This window comes from Heterodontus francisci, chromosome 42 (genome assembly GCF_036365525.1).
Source record: "Heterodontus francisci isolate sHetFra1 chromosome 42, sHetFra1.hap1, whole genome shotgun sequence".
NCBI lineage: Eukaryota > Metazoa > Chordata > Chondrichthyes > Heterodontiformes > Heterodontidae > Heterodontus > Heterodontus francisci.
This window is the reverse complement of record NC_090412.1, coordinates 13,257,961-13,279,798: the sequence shown is the minus strand read 5'-3', so window position 1 is coordinate 13,279,798 and position 21,838 is coordinate 13,257,961. Positions and strand designations below refer to the sequence as shown.

The window sequence follows — 21,838 nt, the reverse complement described above, 5'->3', positions numbered from 1 at the left end:
TTTCGCACTGATGTGCTGGGCTCCCCCATCATTGAGGATGGGGATATTTGTGGAGCCACCTCCTCCAGTTAGTTGTTTAATTGCCCACCACCATTCACAGCTGAATGTGGCAGGACTGCAGAGCTTAGATCTGATCCATTGGTTATGGGTTCGCTTAGCTCTGTCTGTCACAGGCTGCTTACGCAGTTTGGCATGCAAGCAGTCCTGTGTTGTCGCTTCACCAAGTTGACACCACATTTTGAGGTATGCCTGGTACTGCTCCTGGTGTGCCCTCCTGCACTCTCCATTGAACCCGTGTTAGTCTCCTGGCTTGATGGTAATGGTAGAGTGGGGGATATGCCGGGCCATGAGGTTACAGATTGTGGTTGAGTACAATTCTGCTGCTGCTGATGGCCCACAGTGCCTCATGGATGAACTGCTATGCCTGTGCTGGGACGAGGGAGCAGTACCTCAGGACATGCACGATGCCAATATCATCACCCTCTATAAAAACAAAGGTGACCGCGGTGACTGCAACAACGACCGTGGAATCTCCCTGCTCAGCATAGTGGGGAAAGTCTTTGCTCGAGTCGCTCTGAACAGGCTCCAGAAGCTGGCCGAGCGCGTCTACCCTGAGGCACAGTGTGGCTTTCGTGCAGAGAGATCGACCGTTGACATGCTGTTCTCCCTTCGTCAGATACAGGAGAAATGCCGTGAACAACAGATGCCCCTCTACATTGCTTTCGTTGATCTCACCAAAGCCTTTGACCTCGTCAGCAGATGTGGTCTCTTCAGACTACTAGAAAAGATCGGATGCCCACCAAAGCTACTAAGTATCATCACCTCATTCCATGACAATATGAAAGGCACAATTCAACATGGTGGCTCCTCATCAGAGCCCTTTCCTATCCTGAGTGGCGTGAAACAGGGCTGTGTTCTCGCACCCACACTTTTTGGGATTTTCTTCTCTCTGCTGCTTTCACATGCGTTCAAGTCCTCTGAAGAAGGAATTTTCCTCCACACAAGATCAGGGGGCAGGTTGTTCAACCTTGCCCGTCTAAGAGCGAAGTCCAAAGTACGGAAAGTCCTCATCAGGGAACTCCTCTTTGCTGACGATGCTGCTTTAACATCTCACACTGAAGAGTGCCTGCAGAGTCTCATCGACAGGTTTGCGGCTGCCTGCAATGAATTTGGCCTAACCATCAGCCTCAAGAAAACGAACATCATGGGGCAGGACGTCAGTAATGCTCCATCCATCAATATTGGTGACCACGCACTGGAAGTGGTTCAAGAGTTCACCTACCTAGGCTCAACTATCACCAGTAACCTGTCTCTAGATGCAGAAATCAACAAGCGCATGGGTAAGGCTTCCACTGCTATGTCCAGACTGGCCAAGAGAGTGTGGGAAAATGGCGCACTGACACGGAACACAAAAGTCCGAATGTATCAGGCCTGTGTCCTCAGTACCTTTGCTCTATGGCAGTGAGGCCTGGACAACGTATGTCAGCCAAGAGCGACGTCTCAATTCATTCCATCTTCGCTGCCTGTGGAGAATACTTGGCATCAGGTGGCAGGACCGTATCTCCAACACAGAAGTCCTCAAGGCGGCCAACATCCCCAGCTTGTACACACTACTGAGTCAGCGGCGCTTGAGATGGCTTGGCCATGTGAGCCGCATGGAAGATGGCAGGATCCCCAAAGACACATTGTACATAGAGCTCGCCACTGGTATCAGACCCACCGGCCGTCCACGTCTCCGCTTTAAAGACGTCTGCAAACGCGACATGAAATCCTGTGACATTGATCACAAGTCGTGGGAGTCAGTTGCCAGTGTTCGCCAGAGCTGGCGGGCAGCCATAAAGACAGGGCTAAAGTGTGGCGAGTCAAAGAGACTTAGTAGTTGGCAGTAAAAAAGACAGAGGCGCAAGGGGAGAGCCAACTGTGCAACAGCCCCGACAAACAAATTTCTCTGCAGCACCTGTGGAAGAGCCTGTCACTCTAGAATTGGCCTTTATAGCCACTCCAGGCGTGCTTCACAAACCACTAACCACCTCCAGGCGCGTATCCATTGTCTCTCGAGATAAGGAGGCCCAAAAGAAAGAACAATTCTGCTGCTGCTGATGGCCCACAGTGCCTCATGGATGCCCAGTTTTGCATTGCTAGATCTGTTTGAAATCTATCCCATCTCGCATGGTGGTAGTGCCACACAACATGATGGAGGGTATCCTCAATGTGAAGGCGGGACGTCGTCTCCACAACGATTGTGCGATGGTCACTCCTACCAATACTGTCATGGACAGATGCATCTGCGGCAGGCAGATTGGTGAGGACGAGGTCAAGTATGTTTTCCCCTCTTGTTGGTTCCTTCACCACCTGCCGCATACCCAGTCTTGCAGATATGTCCTTTAGGACTCGTCCAGCTCGGTCAGTAGTGGTGCTACCGAGCCACTCTTGTTGATGGACATTGAACTCCTCCGCCCAGAGTACATTCTGTGCCCTCACCAACCTCAGTGCTTCCTCCAATTGCTGTTCAACATGGAGGAGTACTGGCTCATCAGCTGAGGGAGGGCAGTAGGTAGTAATCAGCAGGAGATTTTCTTGTCCATGTTTGATCTGATGCCATGAGACTTCATGGGGTCCAGAGTCGATGTTGAGGACTCCCAAGGCAACTCCCTCCCTACTGTATACCACTGTGCCGCCACCTCTGGTGGGTCTGTCCTGCCGGTGGGATAGGACATACCCGGGGATGGTGATGACAGTGTCTGGGACATTGTCTGTCAGGTATGACTCCGTGAGTATGACTATGTCAGGCTGTTGCTTGACTAGTCTGTGGGACAGCTCTCCCAACTTTGGCACAAGCTCCCAGATGTTAGTAAGGAGGACTTTGCAGGGTCGACAGGGCTGGGTTTGCCGTTGTCGTTTCCAGTGCCTAGGTCGATGCCAGGTGGTCCGTCCGGTTTCATTCCTTTTTATTGACTTTGTAGCAGTTCGATACAGCTGAGTGACTTGTTCGGCCATTTCAGAAGGCATGTAAGAGTCAACCACATTGCTGTGGGTCTGGAGTCACATGTGGGCCAGACCAGGTAAGGACAGCAGATTTCCTTCCCTAAAGGGCATTAGTGAACCAGATGGTTTTTTACAACAATCAACAAAGGTTTCATGGCCATCATTCGACTAGCTTTTTAATTCCAGATTTATTAATTGAATTCAGAATGTCCCCAGAGCAATATCCTGGGTCTCTTGGTTACTAGTCCAGTGACAATACCACTACGCCACCGCCTCCCCGTAAGAGATACACTTTACAACTTTCAATATCTCTATCTATATTTGGATACCAAAAATAGCTTCTTGCTACTGCTTTTATATGGACTATCCCTGTGTGCTCTTGATAAAGTTCCTCTAACAATCTCTCCCTAAACTTTGGTGGAATAATGACTCTTAAACCCCATAGGAGACAGCCTGGATCTACACTTAGTTAATTTCTATGTGTAAAATACTCTTGCAATTTCTCATCATTACACTCTTTAGACCAGACATTCATGACATAATTGAGAACTTTGCTGAGCTGAGCACCACTCCTTGCGAGTTTCTTTAGAAATTTCTTTGGCAGACACTGGCAGTCATTTGTGTATGTAAAGTAATTTATAGGTAACTCATGGGCTAAAAGTGAATGTCTTCATGGGAAATCTTGAAAGAACATCCGTATTTGCATGATCTGCTGACTTACGATATTAGATTAGATTAGATTAGAGATACAGCACTGAAACAGGCCCTTCGGCCCACCGAGTCTGTGCCGAACATCAACCACCCATTTATACTAATCCTACACTAATCCCATATTCCTACCAAACATCCCCACCTGTCCCTATATTTCCCTACCACCTACCTATACTAGTGACAATTTATAATGGCCAATTTACCTATCAACCTGCAAGTCTTTTGGCTTGTGGGAGGAAACCGGAGCACCCGGAGAAAACCCACGCAGACACAGGGAGAACTGGCAAACTCCACACAGGCAGTACCCGGAATCGAACCCGGGTCCCTGGAGCTGTGAGGCTGCAGTGCTAACCACTGCGCCACTATCATACTGATGGGCCATCAAAATCAATGCCCATCTCTGAAGCCGTGCTGCTGCTAGAGATGGTACTCCCTTCTGTGAACCAAAAATGATTGTAAGGACTTGGTGGTCAGTTTAAATAAAAGTGAACTTTCTGCCCTACAGGTATTTATGGAACTTCGTAACACCATAAATGATCGTTAATGCTTCTTTCTCAACTTGTGAGTAATTTTGCTCTGACTTTGTTAAAGTACATGAAGCATATGAAGCATAGGGCGGCACAGTGGCGCAGTGGTTAGCACCGCAGCCTCACAGCTCCAGCGACCCGGGTTCAATTCTGGGTACTGCCTGTGTGGAGTTTGCAAGTTCTCCCTGTGTCTGCGTGGGTTTCCTCCGGGTGCTCCGGTTTCCTCCCACAGCCAAAAGACTTGCAGGTTGATAGGTAAATTGGCCATTATAAATTGCCCCTAGTATAGGTAGGTGGTAGGGGAATATAGGGACAGGTGAGAATGTGGTAGGGATATGGGATTAGTGTAGGATTAGTATAAATGGGTGGTTAATGGTCGGCACAGACGCGGTGGGCCGAAGGGCCTGTTTCAGTGCTGTATCTCTAAATCTAAATCATATGCTGTAGGCTTCTCCACACCATATTCCATTTTGCAAGATAACATCACAACTAACCCCTGTGGTGAGACATCGCACGCTAAAACCAATGGTTTCTTGTGATCATAGTAGGTCAAAAAAGCATCACTAGTCAGTACTTTCTTCACTTCTTCAAATGCTTTCTGACACTCCACAGACCACTCCCAATCCATTCCATCTTTTAGCAGTTAATACAGTGGAGTAAGTGTATTAGCTAAGTCGGGGATGAACTTACAATAATACACAACAATTCCTATGAATGTTCTAAGTTCTTCTTTGTTCTCTCGTCTCTTTGCTTTTAAAATCCCCTCAACCATCTCCTGTGTTGGGTGGATACCTTCTCCATCTGTTTGGTAAGCCAGGTATGTTGGACCTGACACCATGAAGTGACACTTATGTTTTTTTTAACTTTGATGCCATACCCACAAAGTCAATCTAGGACTTTGTTCAACCTTACAATGTGCTCTTTCTCCGTCTTGGTGCTAGTCAAAATGTCATCCAAGAAACAGCACACTCTTTTCATCCCACTTAGTACCTGATCCATGATGCTCTAGAACACTGGGAGCAGTAGACACCCCAAACGCCAACCTTTGGTACTGGTACAATTCTTTGTGTGTATGAATGGTAAGCAATTCCTTGCTCTTGTCAGTTAATTCTAATTGTAAATATGCATTTGACAGCTCAATTTTACTGAACACCTTTCCATTTGCTAAATTAGAAAACAAATCATCACTAGTAGGCAGTGGATAAATATAATTTTCAATCCCCTTGTTTATTGTTTGTTTATAATCCCTAAAAATTCAAATGGACCCGTCTGCTTTTTGAACTACTACAATGGATGTGGCCCATTCACTGCTCTTGACCTCTTTAATTGCCCCTGTTCTTTCTAACTTATCCAGCTCTTTACTACTGCTTTTAACTGTGCATAAGGCACTGGCCTGGCATTGCAAAATGTTGGCTGTACATTGTCCTTTATCTGGATTTCAGCCTTGTGATGCCTAATTTTATCATTTGGTCCTTCATGCTCAAAGACCACTTTGTGCACTCTTAGCATTTCTTCAATGTCAGTTGTACTCTTACTGATCCGTACAGTAGATAAGTCAGCCCAGTTTAAACGTATGTTCTTAAGCCAATTTCTTCCCATCAGGGAGACTTTGTTCCCCCCCTTACTACAACTAATGGCAAATGATAAGATACATCATTGTATTCCATCTTAACACTCAGTTCACCTAATACTGGAATACTGTTATCGGAACAACTAGTCAGTTTCACACCAGTTTTTCGTAAGGGAATGTGACTTAGGGACTTCTTGTACTCTTCTTCCGAGATAACAGACACTGCTGCAGCTGTATCAACGATAAACGTAAGTTGTGACTCTCCGACTTTCATTTCTACTGCAAGCGCTGGAATTATATCTTCAGCCCTTTTTCTCTCAACTTTCATATGCAGTTTTTCTTGCAACTCTTGATCTTCCTGCTCGATAACATCAACTTCTGTTTCCATATCTACCATATGCACATTTGAGGACTTCCAGGAGACTTAGAGCATAGCACTTTTGACTGGAAATGGGAGCATTTGGCTGGCTGCTGGCTACACTGGCAATGATAGCATCTAAATTTCTGACTCTGAGTTTGTGAACTTGGCCAGCTGGTTCCTGCTGAAATCCGGTGGACCTCCCCTGCTGGCACAGGAAAAGAACTTCCTTGCAGCTATCTCTTCCTGCCATTTCCAGGGCTGTGGCCTCATCGCAGGCCTCCTTCCACATCAGCTTATTGCCTTTACACAAAAGCTTGGCCTGGATTTTAATGTTCTTTAGACCTCCAACAAATGTGTCTCTATGGTTAACTTCTAAGTTGGCACCATGACCACAATAACAAGACAGTTTCTTTAATTCAAGAATATAATCTGCAAAAGTCTCATTTGGCAACTGCTTCCCTCCATGAAATGCAACGTGCAGTGCAATTTCATTCTTAGTCGAGCCATATGATTCCAGAATCTCATTTCTTTCAGGATAGGCCAAAGTACTGGGGTCTCATGGACAACATTGGTTGAACACCATCTCAGCCACATCCAGCCCCATCATGCTGAGGAAAACATTCACCTTATCCTGCTCTCTGATTTTGTTAGCTTTAAGCCAAATGTGTAACCTTCGTTCATAATTACACCAGTCTTCTTTGGTAGGGTTGAATTCCCCCATTGTCCCAAAATAGGTCTTCAGTGCCATATTTTAAAATTACATACTCACTGAGTTGTAGCTGAACATGAATTGCAGGAAGTAATAAGGATGTAATATTTCAAATTGCTCAAATGTCCTCAAAATTGACTTCGGGAGTTCCAAAAAGTGTGTCAGAATGTTCTTCAAATTGTAATCTCTCGAATGAAATGCAAAAAAAATCAATCCCATCCTCGTCGTCATGTTTCTGTTGTGTATTCAGATTAAACCTACATGAGGTCTTTCCTGGAAGCAGCCATGTTGGAAACTTTTATTTACACCTCCCAGCAGAGAGGGCAACAGCGAGACAATATATAAACGATAGCACAATATACCACAAATACTTTTTAAACTATGTGCATTGCAAGAACAGGGGTTTTTCAAATGTATTCACATCTATAGTTGTCATGAAACTGTTGATAAAATTTATAGAAACCTGGAATTGTTATTGTATTACATGCAACAACCCAACTTGTTGATGCAAATAATATTAATGAATAATTTTCTCTATAGCAGTACAATCTGTCTTGACAAACAGGGCCTAAACTCCAGCATGGTGCCACAGTAGTGTGTGTTGTACACAGTCTTATAGGACCCATGAGGTAAACCAAGAGCAACGGTAACATGCAAATTGTTTCCTTGTATAGTGGGCCTTATTTACAGAATATAATCTGCACACTTAAACATTACAAGGATAATTAATTTTAGGCTTTGATCAGTAACGTAGTTACAACAAATAATAAATGTGTTTTGCCTCACTGCTACTGTTTATTCAAAAGAGCTAATCATGCTTTAAGTAAAATAAGCAGATTATCCAAGACCTTCTTTGTGAGACTGAACATGTGTTACTGATTAATATCATTGTGCTGCTAAAATCATTTTTATATTGAGAGCACCCATTTAACATTGTAGATTAATTGGTTACCTCAGCTGAAAAAATCCTTAAATTGTTCGACTCCCAGTAACAAGCAATTTATGTTGCTGTTTATTGCACATTATAGGAAACAAATGCTGTTTCAGATTTTTGTGTATCTGTTGCTTCTTTAATTAGTTGCTCTTTGGCAATGCTTAATACTGCACTGTAAATGGACAGGCCCCTGTGTCCTAATTTTATGCAGTAGAACTGCCAAGATTTGCTTCCAAGCATTGCTACAGTGAAAAATGGCATGCATTTTCTTGATAGTCCATGTGGTTGTAGAGTATAAATGGCTAATGAATTACAGATGAACATTGACGCAAATTAATCTTTTTGATGTCCCTAGGTTATATGGCAGGCATTTAAAAGTTTAATCAATACACTAAAGTTGAAAACATGCAGGCACTGCAGTTGTTTGGATGTAATAAACATTCGAGGAAAACTGGAGACTTGTACTCAGTGCATGTATCATAATGACAGGTATTTATGTTTAATGGACTAAATATTTTTTACTGGAAGAGAACAAATGTCATTTTAACTTTGAAGGTTCTGGATTTAAGTTAGCAATACAGTCTCGGAGATGGCTGCTATATCAAATAGTCAGTAAGGAAGCAAAAATCTAAACAATATAATGATTAATTGGTTCTACCTTCAGTTAGTTAACTTTAATGAAGCAAAATTGTCTGGATTTTTATTTTTCCATATCAACTTTTTCGCCTTTCTGCACAATATGCAACCTGAACTGATTATTTCATTTTGGTAACCTAGGTTTAACCTTTTCCACACTTTGATGTAACGTGTTTCTTAAATTCACCATATCTTTCTAAAACGACTGCACCGTGAATGGTAACTATGAAGTCTAGTGTTGGTGCGACTGAGAAACAGTCTGCATGAGATATATCCAGTCTAAAATAACACCACAACTGCACACCCTATCTCTACCTAACCCCATAATTCAGTCTTACTTGTGGTTATGGATGTCTGTGCTCTGAGTCTATCTTTTTCCTACAGGTATTATTTCAGCCCTTTTAGTTGATAAGGAAAGTTTAATTGCATTGTTAATTGATTTTTTTTTGCACTGCGTCATTATCATGATTGATTGCCATGTTGATGAAAATGTTAAATGCAGCCCATGTAAAGTACCAGGGCAGAAAGGAGGGAGAGCCTTGTGGAGAACAGATAACCTTGATGTTAAGAGCTACATCCTTTGGATATGTCTTTCCTTGACATATTGATAGCTCTGGAATGGGAAAAGCTGATTGTATGCAGAATACAATCATTAAACCCACTTCAGTGCACAGTTGATTAATTTGTTTTTTCCTGAAGGTTCTAGTTAAACAGAAGGCCTCAGTAACCTCAAGAGCAGTGATTTTTCAGAGTGGAAATTGTGTCTTAACTGATTTTTTTCTTCCTTTCCCTCCTCCTGCAAAAAAATCTGTTTCCATCATCACTACTGCAGAATAATCATTCGCCACCAGTAGCAAATCTGAAGACAGCACATGCCCACATCAAAGCAGAGCATGTCAGTGTCATTCAAGGATGTGGAGATACCCTCCCTTTTTTAAACAACGTATGACATATGAGGAACAAAGTGTTGATTGTTCCACTGCCAAATTGTACATAATGGAAACATTAGCTTCAAGATAACTTTTAATCTGTCAGACTAATGGGTTCTTAATGTGTATAGGGGTTTAAATGTATGTCAGCCATGTCTGTATGAGATAATATACTTGCGGCCCGAGAGGATCTCGATGACTATGCTCGACACAATATGGTTTATTATTGTGCATCAGCTCATCATTCTGTTCCCACGGACTTAGAGCTGCTACTCAATTTTCCAGCAAAGATTATATGAAGAAGGGGCCTGAGATTTCCAGTTATAGGTGCACCACTGCCCCTCGAGTGCATTCAGATAAAGCTGCACTTCACTCCTAAGTTATACTGAAACATTGGGACATAAACATTTCTCTGAGCGTGCACATGTGCCTATAATTCACAGCTTAACCTTGTACTGATTCTGTGCCTTCTCCTTTAATGCTGTGTTAGACATGTGGAAAAGAAAATACGAATGTCAACTTTTCCAGATCAAATTGCAGCCGATTAAATCTCCTCAGTGAACATTAAGGAATAGAAATAGAAACTGACAGTCTTTACATTTGTAATAGGCATCATCTGTACCTAATTTTGATTTGTTAAGTTGTAAGTTATCAAAGTTAACACAAATAAATACAATAAAAGCGTAAAGGTTTACTATAAAGAAAATGCATTTATAACACATTTCTCTTCATGTCATTTTCAATTTGTCCATTCAAGACATTTAACTAAACAAGTTGGCACTGGCAGTGAGTACCTCTTTGGTCTCTATCAATTATTGGTAATTACATTTGGTAAAGCGACAGTTTAAAGAGATAGTGTCCCTTTTGTTGGAGTCAACTGTTTTCTTTTAAAATGTTAACCAGCAAAAGCCCGTTAATATTATTTCAGATTTTTTAAATTGTCGTTCCGAATCATGAGACTTGTTACAAAATTCAAAAGCAAACAGAGTAAACCTGTAGACCAATGTGTTACTGAAATCCTCGCACTTGTGAAAAAGGCTGTCATAGCTCACTCACAACTGGGACCATGGGTCAATCTATACATGTAACACGACCTTGGTCTGTGATACGTTTAATCTTAACAAGGGAGTTAATGGTGGCCAAGGCACCCCAGAAGTAGGAAGGGGAAAGTTGGCCAGGATTCCAACTCCTCACTGGTATCCAAGCTCCCTGCTCAAAGTGCATATGGGTTGATGTCAACTCATGATACTCTCCTCAACTGAATACTCTGCTGGCACTCACCATCAATGCACATACATGAATAATAACCACTTGGGCAAGGTGCCAGAGGATGGCTGATGCCCATGGAATTGTAACCAAACTATCTCAATCTTCAGGAGAGTAAACATTGGCAGGAAAGAAAGGACATAAGCGATTCCAAAATGAACAGCCTGTCAGTATATTAGGTGTCGAATCAGTATCCTATCACTACATATTACTGGCACATCCTGAAATTATTATATCTTTAAAAAACCTATAAGGCTTTATAAATGGCAGTTTGTAACTTACTCAATACAATAACATTGTCACCCCTATTTTCTTGCAATGAATTTAGATTTAGAGATACAGCACTGAAACAGGCCCTTCGGCCCACCGAGTCTGTGCCGTCCATTAACCACCCATTTATACTAATCCTACACTAATCCCATATTTCTCCCACATCCTCACCTGTCCCTATATTCCCCTACCACCTACCTATACTAGTGGCAATTTATAATGGCCAATTCACCTATCAACCTGCAAGTCTTTTGGTTGTGGGAGGAAACTGGAGCACCCAGAGGAAACCCACGCAGACACCGGGAGAACTTGCAAACTCCACACAGGCAGGACCCAGAATTGAACGCAGGTCGCTGGAGCTGTGAGGCTGCGGTGCGAACCACTGCGCCACTGTGCCGCCCAAAACTTCTCAAAAGTTTACATACAGATACATATTTCTGGCTGTATTGTATGTTTTGACTGCATAGTATTTGCCTGGCTTTAGATGGGTTCCTCTTATTGCCTTAATTCCCCTCATACATTGACCTACTATCTTTTCCTAGGGTATATGTTGAGTATTGAAGAGCAAGCTTTATGTTGAATGAGGCTGCAGGAACAGAACACAGATTATCCAGTATTTTGCTCGGGCGTAGGTTGAGCCTATACATCATGTTTTCATACTCATGGAGGGAACAGTGATGAAATATAAAATGAACTGGAGCAATTACAAAATAAAAGTCAATTGTTGAACTGAACTACAAAAAATGGACACATTTTTGCTTCAGGCAAGATGGAGTGGAGGTCAGGTAGCCCCTCCTGTAATGTCAATAAGCATGTTCATCTGTTGAAGACAAAACCCATTATCCACGTCTGAATTAGCTTTGGGGAAAACACATTGAATTGGAAAACAGCCCATGCCATGCTAACAGCTCCTGTCTGCAGGAATGGAGCTAACAAAGACTTTTACAGACAGACTGACTCCGCATACTAGACAAAAGTAAATAGGTGTGAAATAGCACCACTTTAGCAGAATGGATCCCATTCAAACACCATCATGTAACAATGGTTCCCATATTCTAGAACATTGTATGAATCACCCCAGGGGAGAGAGCCCTGAGTCAACTGACCGACACCCCAACCTGACAATTTTCTACCTTAAAAGGTATTTCTCTGGAAAGTGAGAGAGGCAGACTAACAAGAGAAAGCCTTTTCAAGCCAGACCAGCTGTGAGACAGTTCCAGCTAAGCAGGAACCCTGCTGACATCATCTTTTAACTACTGCAGCAGATAAATTGCAACATGACTTTCGAACTCCCTATCTCTGAATGTGAATCAGGATTTCCCACCACTGACTTCAGATTGAAGCTTAACCACAAGGAGCTTGCAATACTTCTTCATTTTTAAGACAACGAACATTAAGACCTGCATTGCCGAATGGTTTTGTCCTGAAAAGCTTCTAAAGGTTTTTTTAAAACAACAAGCTCTTTTACAACAATTGGACTCTAATTGCATGCTACCACTCTACTCTCTATCTTTTCTTGTGTGCGAATGCGTGAGTGGGTGAAGTTGTAAATATTTTTCAGTTATTGTGTAAAAAATATTTATCTTTCTTTTTTTTTAAACCTATGAGAAACCCTGTAATTTGTCTATTTATTTGACCCCTAAAACACTCAGGGACTAAAACACTATTTTTAAAATACTATCTGCAGTCAGTTGAGAAGTGAAGTGTGGAAGTCACCCACACCACTTCACAGCTGTCTATAACAACATGTTCCAATTTAGGTATGTCAAATAGGTTTTAGCCACATATTTATTGTGCAATAGTGAGGATATTCTTCATCTTACAGCTAACAGAGTTGTGCCAACCTGCATACTGCGGCAGGCTCTCATTCTTTAGTGGCTAGGCATGGAATGTATGGATAGTGAGTAGGTTTGACAATCCTCCAGGATTGTTCTGGAGTCTCCAGGAAACAAAGAATCTCCAGGCCATTGTTTATGGCATACCTGGAGAAAAATCATAGGGACATTAAATACCTGTGTGTCTTTTAAATTTTCTCCAAACATTTATTAGTTCTAAAAATATTGCAGTGGGGATGAAAAGGTTGTTTGACAGTCAAGCATCATCCAATTAAGAGCCTGTTTGCATTCCAATTCCCGTAGGAAAACAGGGCACGCAAGAATTGATGTGTTGGAAGACGAATGGTGTGAACGTGTGGGTGGAATGGTTGGAGATGGGAGGTCGTTTGTTGAAACTTCCAGGAATACATCAAGCCAGAGTTGGCAACCTTAATAGTGGGGGAAGTTGTAATGCTCATTTTGGACCACCATCCAGAATGGTTGGATGCAAGGGAATGATCAGAACATGTGTTATGCACATGTTACAGTATATTGTCCACATGCATAATTCACCATTTAACAAAGCTTTTTTTTTTCTCCAAGATTATTGAAATTGAACATGGGGAAACTTGGGAGTAAATTAGCATCTTTGGCCTGATGGTCCTTGTAATTCTCATGAATTATAATCAATCATACTTGTAAAAGAACTCCCATCACAAACTCTCAAACTATCAATGTAGCAACATTTTATGATTCATTACTGCAATTAAAAAGTCTGCCAATGCCTTTTTATCCTAAATTCATTTTTGGATCACTAATTTGAAAAGGATTTTATACAAAATGCAACCATATGTCCAATATCAAAATGTGTAAACCTGCCAGAGAGAAGCACGGTGAGGAAAATATAAGTAAATGAATGGGAATGTTACCATAACTTGAATTGAGAATGACAGGGTTCAGTTGTTGCAGCACAACAATCCAAAAAATTACTTTTACATGTTGAAAATGCACAGCTGAAAGGCAAAACACCACCAGTAAACTGTTGGAAAACACATTTTGGGCCACAGCAACTTCAAAGGAAAGTTCCAGATACCAGAAATGTTGCTTTTAATACATAAAATACGGATATATTTCCTGACAGTAAGTCAGTTGTTACCAGTCAATCTACATTTTTTGTTCTCTAGGATACAGGAGCCATTTTCTGATGCAGAGATCAGTTAGTCACCATATGGCTATGCCATGGGCATTTTAAACCATAAATGTAGACTTCTTTTAAAGTTTCTTTGGAAACTTAATCAAATCTAGCTTATGTGAAAGGCTTGTTGTGGAAGGCACCACCTAGTTTGGTAATAAACCAAATAGACTCAGAAGGTCCCACAATACATTCTGATTTCTTCAAGGACAGTGGTGGACATTTGCAGAGAAATAAAATCAGCAGAGGTCCCCACTCTTGATCACCATCTTGAAATTGTGCATGTGTGCAGATCAAGTTAGTTTATGGTGCCCACATTCAAATAGCTGGTTGGGTTGACTGAAGAGGGGCCGTTTGGAAAAGTGCTGGAGGTCTGCTGGACCATGAATCTGTAATCCAGTATGAGTGGACTGCCTTCAGGAGGGAAGGGACAAGATTTGAGGGAGGAGAGAAATGAACAGTTTCATTACTGTTTAAATGAAGAAGGAAGCTTCTCTCTTTTGATTATCTAGCAAGCAATTTCAAAAAGGGAACAAAAACATAAAATACTGGTAACTCCCAGGGTACCATGTATTTCACACACTGTGATGTCATCACCTGGTGGTAAAGGTATGGTTCAAAGTAATTAACCGCTATTTCCAGTCAATTGGAAAGCATTGACTCTGAAAGGGTTCTGAAGATAATACTTAAACAGAATTAGCACGAGACAAATATTAGAATGTATTAACCATTTGAATATCTTACAAGTTTTCTGGGGCCTTCATACTTTTGTTCTGTGTACTTTTCAAATGTGAACAATTTCTCGGGATCTTTGTATAGTTAAAGTTTAACTGTTCGGTTGCAACACTTCCTTTCATAAAGCAAACTGTTCCTTTATTTGTACGATATCTGAGCTTCCTATTTTAAATGAGTATCTTTTTATTGCCCCTTTGTAATCAAGGTTTATCAGATATACATGAAAGCTGTAAAAATATGATTTGCTATCAAATCGCAGCTGTATCACTTAGTGTGGCTTCTCTGCAAAGCAAACCCTTTTAAAAAAAATAAACCGTTTCAGACCCCGAGAGTTCAGAAATTTCAGCTGACTTTTACTGTCACTAGCTTGAGCACCTTTATCCCCAGGCGAACAGCAGCAGCTGGAATTTATTTCCTACTGCCAGCCAGTCCAACTGCTTTATGATACATCCAGAAATTCACATTCTTTAATATTCGAACCTTTTATTCGAGGTGACAGCTGCTCACACGTTGCTGTACAGAGCACCTCAAGTAGCGAGAGTTTTCAGAAAAAATGAGTGTCCTGTCGTTACAAGCTCACAATGTAGAATGACTGAGGTTATCCCTAGGCCTCTGAGCCCCAACCTCCCTGACAGTACAACCGCTGGTAACATAAAACTTGACTACAGTTTGTAATGATGTCTAGGGAAAACTAGGCAGAGGAGCAGCAGAGAATACTGCAAGTGATAGGAGATGATGTCAGATTCAGTTAGGAGCGCAGACAGTGTTCGAATATGGTTGGCACTAATATGTACCAGTATCTTTCTCCTCATCTCTGTTTTCTGTCATTGCTCACAATTCTGGGCCTGTCTCCACAACTGACAATGTCTTTTCAGATCACGTTATTGCCAGCGCAGAGTGCACTCAGCACATCACCACTCAGCTCCTTTGTTTGAAGCCTGGTCTTTTGTCATTAATGCATTTGATATCTATTAAAAACTGACGGAGAATATGGGATCTGTTTTCCTGTCTTGAGATCATTGACAATATTAATACCACATGTCCTTGCTTCATATGCTAAGCGCTGACACCTAGCTGCAGTCTCTTGCATTCATCAAGTGGCTCTTTCACCAGGATGTCTGTTAACAGTCCTGTTTCTAATCCGTCAGTAACACCAGCAGATTGCAATCACCAACTGTTAACATAGGCTACAAAAACATGTTCTTAACAAGTCACTTCATTTATTTTATTTTGGTGATGGGGCGAGAGGGTTGTCGGGCTGGAGAAGAGCGTGATAAATCTAGCGTGTAAAGGGCAGAAGCCAAAATTGTTTCTGTAGAGGACGGATCCGGGTAGCCTGAAGGCATTGAGTGTTAAACATTGCCTAGATATCCCTGCAATTGTGATTTTCTGTTCCATTGAAACCATGCAGCCTCTGTTAGCATCTTGCTTCAAGCTTATCAATAGAATTGTTCTACCTGAAATTGCCTGCCCAGCTGACCTTCAGGGTCAAAGTGCAAATGTTAAGAGCTCACTGTATCATTTACTGTACTGATGTTCTCTGAGTTTGGCCAATGACCTTGTTGAGTGCTACAGCTACTATCAGTACAATTGGATGTCAGTGCATTTTTTTGCCATACCATTTGTATACTGTAGAAGAACTGAGCAAGGAGTAGGGTCAAATCTGCCTGCAGATTGTTCAAGAAATGGGAAGGTAGGTTTATGCTATGTAAAGAATCAAATCAGCATTTACAAGTTGGGGCCGAGCAAAGATAATTGGCAGTTTAATGAATCAATCAAAAGGCATTACATTGCACAAAATTATTCAATAACTTAGTGTGTAACATTCAGATGTCACATAAACTGGGAAATAAATTCCTTTTTTGCGCAGCTGACTCATCATCCTTACACATTGGCGCTGTTTCCCCCGAGACCAACATAATAGTGCCATACATCTCACAAATCATTATTTTCCCACATGTTTTCTTTTCAAGGATGCCATTTCCCTCCTTGACACAATCATCACTTCCCACCATGAGCCTGTCAATCTCTTCTGGAGATCATTGTGAATAATGTTCTTCTCTTGAGATCAGCTCTTGCCAGCATCAGAGGCAAATATGATAGACTGATCCCACCTGCTACTAAAAAATTTAAAATGGATCAATAGTGAAAAAAGTCCAGAAACTTAGATTACATGAAACATGTCAATACATTACTATAATGATAAAGATTTTATTTAAATAAAATAATCCTTCAGATCACTGAGCAATAGCTGCCTCCCTCATGTAAACTCTAAGGCAGACTGTGTAGTCATGTTAAGGACCATCTGATGAGTTGTTTGTTCCTTTGCCTTTCTTGGTGAAGTACTCTGCCCCTTCCCAGCTTGAGTGCAAAAAGAATGAAAGCAACAGTATGTATTCAAATGTGAAAAGAAGGCAAACAACAGCACTTGTTTTGTAGATAGAACAACCACAGGTGATGTCAGATGTATGCATGGTGAGTTATAACAGCTGACCCACTGCAGTCCTTCACTTGTCCATTAACCAACGGGCCCCATCATACACTGAGTTTATAACTACATAATGAACTACTTGTACAAGTTCATTTAAGCTACACTTTTTATGATAGAAACATTCTTGTGATGGGGGCGGCTATGTGCTTTGTAATGGAGTTGCTGTACTGTGATGTCCTGAGGTAGTAAATTAATTCAAAGTAAAAATTTTGTCCACATTGTGAAATGTTAGAAAATAAGTCAAAAATAATTAGTCTGAAGATTCATTTTTTAACTATTAAATAAGACTAATATTGTAAAGATGAAGTAACTCTTATTTTTATGCTAATTTCTGTTTTTGTCCCTAATTGCACAGTTCATCCAATGGGTAGCTGAGTTATAGAGACCAGGGGAAGGTCCAGATTTAATCGTTGGTCTCTCCTGGGTTAGCTGATCTCAGATGAGGGGCTACACCTAGCCTTGCAGTCCTGGCTTGGAGAGGGGAAAATCAGTCAACGTTCTTTCTGTAGGACACTGAAATGTTCTTGTGAGGATGCTGGGTGAGATTGGGATAGGTCTTGGCTGTGCCGCCTACAAAACCAAATAGCCTATCAACACTGACTGTGGAGGCTCAACTGTGAATAGTGGTCACTTGGGTAGGGTACCAAAGAAGACTAGTCACTGGAATTGCAGCTTAACAAGGAATAAACACATTCAGGGATGAGAACAGAGATTTTTTTTTAAGTGAGACTTTTCATTGAATGCATTGAGTGTATTTTGTGCTCACTAATAAGGAATGATGGTATTCAAGTTTTATTTCTTGCTGATTAATAAGTGTTGCACCCCTCACATTGAAATAGAACTCAAAATTGGCTATAGCCTGCCCCAAATTAGCCAATAAGCTTGAAATTAAAAGTGGATTTTCTACTCCCAGCAGTTTACTTCTGTGTCCAATGCCATATTCTAGCCTCCCTGATTGCTCAATTTTTGTTGCATTTATAGGCATTTGTACCTTGTGGACTTGCATCCTGGAAACGTGATTGAGGCTGCTCAACTGCTTTGCACTTTGTACATTATATAGGCATCAGAGAAATGCCTTTCATCTCATCTGTGTGAATAAACTCAAACTCTGAGCTGAAAGGGAATGTTCTAACCCACTGTGCAGCCCAGTTGCCTGACTGTCAGATTTTATCTACAGGCTCTGTTCCTTGAGATAACCTTATCTAAAGGCGTTGTGTCTTTCCACGGTCCATTGTGACAGGCCAGCTAATTGAAGTGCTTAGTATGTCAGAGAGAACAACTTTATATTCCCAGTTGACCAAAAAGTGATATAATCTGCTTTGGGATGGAGTTTTCCACCTTAAGAGGAGGAAGATTACCTGCCTCAGTAATTATCTTTATTCCTGTTTCCTGAGTCAAACAATAGCACTGACTTTAGGTTTGCACCGTAGAGATATGTACAGTTAAATGGGTATCCTGAAAAAGGAAAATACATGTTTGTTTTCTTTTTTTTTTAAAAGGCAATTTATTTACTGTAGCTTTTTTTTGTGTTTTTAGGTGTTTTCGCAAAATGTCGCTATGTTTATCATGGAAGACACTCAGAGGGGAACAGATTCATCCGCGATGACCAGCTTTAAGAATGGTTCTGTCAGCCTACCTGCTTTCACCTTTTTTTAAGCTGAAGACTTATTTCCAAATAAAAAGAAATACAGAGAATACAACTTCAGCCTGCTAGTGTCTTCTGCTGACTTTGCCATGCCTGTCAAGATCAACCTTTCAGTCTAGTCTGAGCAGGCACATAGAGATTGACATGATTGCCTTTAAGCAGGTCCCTTCTATCGCCATGACAGACAGCTGCACTGAGGCTGTATGCCTGACAGGATGAGCCACATGATGGATTGCCTGGTACAACTGCTGCTCATGAGAGGGCACAGGTCACACCTGAGGTTGAACTGAGCATGCTTATTGCATCACACCAAGTTCTAGAAAGTCACATTAAGCCCTTACTGCACTCATTACAATGACTTGTTGTTGAGTAATGGGAAAATTCTGTTCCATTTTATAGATGGCCATGGACAAGATGAAATGAATAGTCATATTAAACGATAAATCCCATTGACTGACCAACATTATTTCAGGGACTTTATCTTGATTTATCTTTTGCCTTATGGGTCTTATTTTGAGGTTGGGAAGATTAAATATCAGCCCCATTAGATGAGATTCTCTTTTTAGCTTTGATCAGTGATGGTTGACTAACAAAATTGACAACTCTAGCAGGCTGAATAAATTGTACTTGTATCTCTGTGTGGCTTTGACTTTTGATGTATTGAAAACGCAGTCTATCTTTACCGCAACTTTTTTGTTAAGCAGCAGATCATTTCTGAACTCTGTTAAGATTTTTTTTGTCACATTTGCTGTTCTCTTATCGTACTTGAGTAGGATTTGCAATTTATCTATACTGTAAAAGATGGAGAAAAATGTCTTTTGGGGCTCACCATCTTTTCTGTTTAAAACCTATTCATTTGGGGTCAGACTTTTTGTAAGAGACTTTTCAGTTATTTTTAGTGCAAGCAATGCAGCAGTAAGGTAATCTGACGAGATTAAATTCAATATTTGGAATTTTTGGTGCCCATGTTTTTCTACACAGTACAGTTCTGTATTTAAATAGCCTTGTTCAACACTGCAGCACTGAGTTTGGTCATGTGTTTTTCTACATATACAGTGTTGTGTTTTTCTACAATGGGCATGTTGCTGTTTATATTTAACACAGTGACATGTATATTTCAATATACATGTTTTTCTACACAGTACAGAATTGCAGTTTTGTTGTATTTGATGTAGTGACTAAACATTTGGATGCGTGCTTTCTCTGCATAACTTTGCTGTGCCATCTTATTTAATGCAGTTGATGTTCCAAGAATCTCGAGTTTACAGTTCTTCATTGGATCCATTGAAACGTTGAGCATTGATGAGTAAAATTTACTGTAAAGCAGATAGCCTGTCTAAACAATATGAAATTATTATAAGTATTATTTACATATGCTAAGAATATGATGTTACATTGTTTGGATTTAAAAAACTAACAAAGTAGAATTCTTAACTTTATTAATCTGTGCCTGACATACGCTGCAATAACTTACATTTCCCATGTTCTGCAAAACATGCTTACAGCACTTTGTTACTTAGTCCTGATGATTGTTTCACTTCTTTATAAAATAAAAGCATTCCCTAAATTGTTGGATTCTTCTTGGACTGGTGAAGGCAGTTTTCTAGCTCAGCTTCGAATATTAAGCTTGTTGACTATGCTGAACTCCAGGTACAGGATTGTACGTATGCACATGGACAGTGCTTGAATAGAGTGCAGTCATTTCCTGCACAAACTCTTGGATTGCCGTTTTAAAAATCTCAATCTATTTTAAGGATGCAAAAATGAAGACATAATACATGGTGAGTCACATTTTGTTCCACAGCATTTTTGATAATTATAAGAAGTTCACTTTTAAGTCTGAGCCCAAATCGATCCACGTTGAGCCAAATGTGAACATTTTTAATTTTGACTTAATTTAGATGAAGTCATCCTTTTAACTGTTCCCTTCCCCTCATACCTCAGACCTTTTTATTTGTGTGTTTTCCCATTGCAGTGAGGTCTGCAACTTGGGAAAAGTGGAAAATGAGGCACAGCATTTGCCCATAGGGACAGAAAAGTGGCGATACATTCTCCCAGACTATCCTTCTGTACTTCCTAGAGCTCAACAAAGTGCAAATGATGCAGGCCCAGATATCAGCGGGGTCATCAATTATTTTCCCACAGGGAGGGAGAGGAGAAATCAACAAGCGGTTGCATCAGACAGAACTGCTTCACTCAAGACTGATCAGCATCCAGAATGATCTTGTGAGGAGGGTAGTAGGGCTGCAATCCATTGAAGTTGCAGTTTAATGATGTGATGGGGGTGGGGATTGAAATGTTTTTTTGGATGATTGTGCTAAGGTATGTAGTGGAAACCACACCTGCCATATAGAAACGCATAAATGTTGTCATATGGAACACTATTATTTGAAAGTTTACTGGACATTGAAATAACTTATTTAAAAAGATCACAGAACAGTGGCTGAAAACATGGCTGCACATTTACATTCTGAAAGACAGTTGCGTGGAGAGACAATGGGAGTACTCACAGATTCAATTAGCCAGATGGGATTTATCAATAGTGATGATCCAGAGACATTGAGAGTCATTGAATGTGTAAGAGCCAGCATTCCCCCCCCCCCCACTGAGAGTGTCTGGTAAGCTCTGATGAATCCAGAGACCTCGTAGGCGAGACTGTTTCAAACAAGGAGCTAGACACATGACTAACCTGCTGGTCAACTTGGGGGTTAATCGAATTGTGCTCACAGAAAAAAGTTTTGAGTCAGACTGCAATTGAATTTCAAGAAGATAGCACCTGTCTCTCTCTCTCCCTTTCATGCAAAGTTCCAGGGACCCACGGAAGTAACTTAAGCCTCCAGACAGTAGACCCCTGCAACCTTCTGGTACCAGTGAACCAAGTTTGAAAGTGTGCACTGAGCCGCAACGAGAACTGTAAGACTTAACTTCAATCAAAGACTTTACATCCAACCCAAAACCAGTAACTGAATTCCATCTGCTACTTCAAACCTTTCCCCTTTTAATTCTTTCTCCTCCTCTGCCTCTATTTTGTGTGTGTGTTTATCGCGTATGCGTGCTAGCATG

At 41.1% G+C, this 21,838-nt stretch overlaps 1 protein-coding gene across 1 annotated transcript in view; it reads left to right on the top strand.

The window, feature by feature from the left end:
* Nucleotides 1-20,342, top strand: part of lrmda (leucine rich melanocyte differentiation associated) — a 1,191,210-nt gene extending 1,170,868 nt beyond the window's left edge. Inside the window, exon 7 of the mRNA XM_068020592.1 lies at nucleotides 18,667-20,342. Within this exon, the coding sequence (XP_067876693.1) occupies nucleotides 18,667-18,746 (80 nt within the window). The 3' untranslated portion in view covers nucleotides 18,747-20,342. The remainder of the gene's footprint in view (nucleotides 1-18,666) is intronic.
* Nucleotides 20,343-21,838: the final 1,496 nt, after the last annotated feature.